The following is a 4,886-nucleotide window of genomic DNA, read 5'->3' as shown; positions in this document are numbered from 1 at the left end:
AAACATAAACATCGAAAACATTTTTTAACTCAGCAACTGTTTACGGTAGAAACTTGAAATTTTGCGTCAGTGCAGCTGGATCATTGAGGTACTTCACAAAAAATCCAGAACGGTATAGAAGTTTTTGCTGATTTAAAAAAAAATTCTAACCGAGAGCCCAATTTTCAATGTAAATTGGAGAAAGGGCAAGGCTAAAAAAGATCACAACTTAGCAACTGCTCTAGATAGCTGCTTTATATTTTAGGGGACAGCAGTTAAGGCTTCCGGGTACGGCACAAATAATCGGGTACGGCACAAGGGTATTTTTTTGGTGGAGTTAAAAGAATTAAATAAGAAGTCAATTTGTGAAAAGTTGTAGAAAGTGTAAGCATCGAAAATAAATGATAACTCAGCAACTGCTTACTGTAGCTGCTTGCAAAATTAGCACAGTGCATATATACAATATTGTACATACATCGATTACAATAATAGAAACTTACGTTATTTCTCGAATTTATATCAACGGGTTCTTTCAAAATCTTTCGGACACCATCCGTATCGTTCTTGATGACCGCTTCGTGCAGTAAAAGATCATTCCGTTGAATAATCGCTCTGCGCTCCAGTTCTTCTGGAGTTGAGCTTGGGGAAGCACAAATCGACCTGCTTGGACAACTAATGTATTGAATGCTGTTCGACATGTTAATTATCTGAAAACAACAAAACGATAAATTTTTCAAATTGTCTATTTTCTATTGATATCTGTTAACAATATACCACACGAAAAATTTACATTACAAATGGTTTTGTGGAGGTTTAACTAGGCTCTTGTTGAAATAAGTTATTTTCATTAGATAAAATAAATAATTATATTAAATTATTTAATTTCAAACTGGTGAGGGTTTGAACTGAGGCCCAAAAATTATTGAGATTGGAATAATAATGGAAATTAAGTCGATTCACAGATCCATTCTTGTAAAACGTCCATTCGTCAGAACATAAAACAGAATAAAAACATGCAAATTTAAAGTCGTTTCTCGAACTCATTGTAGGAAACTTTTGACGAATCTGAAATTTCAGCTTATGTGTTTTCCATTAAATGTGCGCCAACTTCCAATTGCGTTGTTTCATTCTTTCTGACAGCATGATTTCTCTTCCAAAGTTTGTTTTGCTTTAATTAAGCCATTGAACTTCCGAATATTGCTTTGTTATTGCATTTAGGCAACATTTCAACATTAATGCATAACAATTCGAAATCCTCTCAAATAAATTTCCATTATAAACTTCGGAAAATATGACGAAATTAAAAACTACTTGATAGAAGGCAATTTGCATAAAATCGATTTATAAATTAAAAGCCCACAAATTAAGGATAACAAAATATCAAGAGTAAATGAGTTTAGCATCTTAAATTATCTTAGATAATTCGAGAGTATTAAATTATGTCCGAATCGATCTTAAAATATGTCGTTTTCATTTAGGCCCTTATTTCTGGCATAAAGTATCGGGTGTGTTTATTTTTATTGGTGAGAAGATTAACCAAAGCAATGCCGTTTTAAACTTTTTGTTATTTAAGTGCATTATTTTAGCACCAAGTACGTTCAAAGGTCATTCTTATGGTTGATTCTATCCTCCAAAAATACAACTGTTGTTTATTTTTAATTTTTTAAATAGGATTGTGCATTTAAGCGATATCTCTTTTTCATTTATTAGCAATTATTCTTTTTTACAACAATGCATCTCGCTAAATCCTCAAAAGCTCACTTTTCTGTTCATTTCTATTTTTTTTTCGAGTAGGAATTTTTTTTAATGTGGATGGTATTCATTAAACATTCATAGGCAACAAAACAGTAAAGTTTTTTAAAATCGAACATTTTGGCCGCTACCGTTTCGAATAGCTGGAGTAACACACGACACATTTTCATTATTTATAACTTCTCGAAATTTGACGTCGGATTTTTTATCTCGCGAATGTTGATCTGATTTATACGCTTGTTAGGATATTTTGAAAATATAAATTGCACTGTCGGTCTAAAATAACTGGATCTTATCTACAGGGTTCCAAGCCAACCTTTTGGAATACAGTAATATTTCTGTATATCATCTTATATAGATTGAATAAATTGATATATCACAATTAACAAACGAATCTACCGCGTAATTTAGTAAGTTACTGCATTGCTTGCTGAATGTTTTAGTCCCAGTAGTTTTATATATCCAATACTGCCGTATTAATACTTTTTCGTGATTAAGTCAATATAAGTTGTTAATGCAAGTTTGCATTTGAATTTTTTAACTAAAAAAAGCGTGCTACTTAAAAAATCTGTAATTTATTTCCAAATTGAACAGAAATTTGATAACAAATCCTCATTTTAAGAACCATCAGTGGCGTGTTCTCCTTTTCTTTGAAATTGTCCCGAGCTCTACTTGTTATGATGGCGCTGCAAAAATTGGACACAAAATATTTTCTCGAACTGTCTGTAGAATGTTTCAGTAATTTTTGTGAATTTAATTTTCTCAATTGCATTTTTAACAACCTAAAATTATTTTCACTTAACCCTCTTGCAAATAATGCATCAGCATACCTACTCCTGTGGTATTTTCCGGCTCTTCAAGTAAGAGTCCTGTTTTTTTTTAATTACCAAGACTTCAACTTAGATATAAGATACAAACTGAATCAACTAACTTAATTGAAAATCCTTTTTAATTAGACGTATTTAAGGGCAAAGTAAAACTTTATCATACTACATTTCTTGCTTTTATCTTTTAAATGTTTGGACTACATGTTTCCCTTAAAGAGATCTCTTTGGTAATGATGGAATCCGAGCATTCCTATAGCTCCATTCTCCTGACTGAAGTGTCGACGTAAAGTGATATCTTGTAACGCCCTAATTTCCCAAGTGGTAGAAGAGGGTAGCAGGAATGAGGACTCGACAATAAAGCTATAGTTCAGTGCAATTAGGTGTAGTTCTATATCAGAAGTTAGAATAGGATGGTCTGGTGCAATAGAACGAGATGCGATCAAATTAATTAAGGGATTAGAATGTTATTTGAAACCCGATGCCATAAAGGTTATTTGAAACGGGATCAAAGCCTGAGCGCCAATGTGTATTTTGGGTGTAAATTGAGCAAAACCTTTTAACAAACACTAGATAGTGCAATTAACTAAGTGGTTTTTCGTTTTTCGATGAGGATCACATTTGACATTTGAAGTGTTTTTCATTTAGTTAAACGCCTGGATTTGTTGTTAGTGTGCCAATTGCTTTTCTTATGTACCTTCTGCAATTCCCTTTTATGCTTCCTGGGTCTATTTAGTAATTTTGCAAAGCATATTTCACATTTAGTAAGACATGTTTCGGCAATTCACTTTGGTAAGTTTACAGTCTGTGGATGAAAATCCAGAAGTAAGTGTGTAAGGTAGAGGAGTCGAGATCGAAATATAAAGTCTAAAAACAAGAAATTTTGTTTTACCACCCGCAGTTAAATAAAAAACTAAGATAAAATTTTGTCGACGGGCGAAAGTTCAAGCAAGAGATTATTTACAGACAAACGTACATTTCGCTGAAATGGTTTGGGGAATAAACATAACTTTCAGTTTTATGAAACACAACGTTCTCATATTGTTCGGGTCGATAACTTCCAGCACAAGAGTATTAACGTTTGGCGGCCCAGTTGTAGAAGGTGTTTTATATTATTCGAACAATTCTCTATTTATTTAAACCATGATTTTATAAGCGAATGTTGAGTGGAAAAGTTGTAGCTTGAAATCTACATTTTGGTGTAGGTACTCACTCGTTCATACATAAGGTAAAAAAAGGCGTGGTGGTGAAAACTTGTATTTTTTTCAGGCTTTTAAGCTGTCGTGGAAAATAACTTTTTTCTGATGTTTTGCAAGCTGGGCGTCTTCAAAGTATAAATAAGTTTAAACAATATTTTGTATCAAATAAAATTCTGAGATTTATTCACTTAGGTATTTGCCTATCATCTCTGATGTCTCTTCCCCAATCTTTAAACTTAGATTGTTGATATTCTTTCTTTGAAAATCTTAGGAATATTTACGAAAGTTGCCAGTATAACATGTCATCTGAAAATATACTTAGAGTTTTACATATACATAATCTGGAAATATCGTTTCTGGCATAAGTGGAACCACAGAACAAAAATATTAGTTTTATGGTTTTCATGTAAAATCGGCTTATTCATTTATCGCCAATTAAACTTAACATAGATCGATGTAGCTGAAAAGCCATTATGGCAGCTTTTGAGTAATTTATTATAGATTTTATACAGAAATGCAGTTTGCAAGAACAATTGCGATTAACTTCCACTCCAAAAAGTTTGCCAGCGTCAAGTAAGATTACAGTAAAGTGTCCTAAACTTTTATTCTATTTTTGCTGCTTCCATATTTTCTTGTAGAAACTTGATATTAACTAAAACTTTGCTTCTAGTTACAAAAAAGGAACATTTAATCCGATTTCCCACGTGCCCAGATAAAGTGAACTAATAGAGCGCACTTAAGCTTTAATGTTTTAATAAATTATACTTTGGAGTAGATTTTTATTGAAAAAAATGTGTTCTATTTGCTTTTAGAGATTTTCTACATACGGCGTTAAACGAAAATTAGGTTTACATATTTTTCCATTTGTACGTATGTCGTAGGATTTGATTTTTGCCTGTGTTAGTATAACCAACCCTTGTATTTTTTACACAACTTTGTATTTGAGTCTATTGTACACATATTTAATTGATTTGACTCTTTTCTTGTTCTGTCTTTTCATTTAAGACACACTTGACATTATGCCTAAACCAAAATTAATTCCTGGGTTTCAGTCATTTATTGTCTCTATTTATCAATTAAAATACGTTTCGGTGTATTTTTCCACCATCAGCAGTTTTTCTAAAATAACAGA

The 4,886-nt window shown here is 32.1% G+C and overlaps 1 protein-coding gene across 3 annotated transcripts in view; it reads right to left on the bottom strand.

The window, feature by feature from the left end:
- The window catches only part of LOC109543195 (ankyrin repeat and death domain-containing protein 1A), a 46,165-nt gene that overhangs the window by 23,494 nt on the left and 17,785 nt on the right, over nucleotides 1–4,886 (bottom strand). For all 3 annotated transcript variants that reach the window (XM_019912774.2, XM_048668346.1, XM_019912775.2), the window contains exon 3: nucleotides 480–686. In XM_019912774.2, coding sequence (XP_019768333.2) covers nucleotides 480–677 — 198 coding nt within the window. In that variant the 5' untranslated portion in view covers nucleotides 678–686. The remainder of the gene's footprint in view (nucleotides 1–479; nucleotides 687–4,886) is intronic.

Source organism: Dendroctonus ponderosae, unplaced genomic scaffold, assembly GCF_020466585.1.
Source record: "Dendroctonus ponderosae isolate FM_Combo_2020 unplaced genomic scaffold, Dpon_F_20191213v2 Dpon_F_20191213_7, whole genome shotgun sequence".
Taxonomy (NCBI): domain Eukaryota; kingdom Metazoa; phylum Arthropoda; class Insecta; order Coleoptera; family Curculionidae; genus Dendroctonus; species Dendroctonus ponderosae.
The sequence above is the reverse complement of the archived record's forward strand: the minus strand, read 5'-3'. Positions and strand labels throughout refer to the sequence as shown.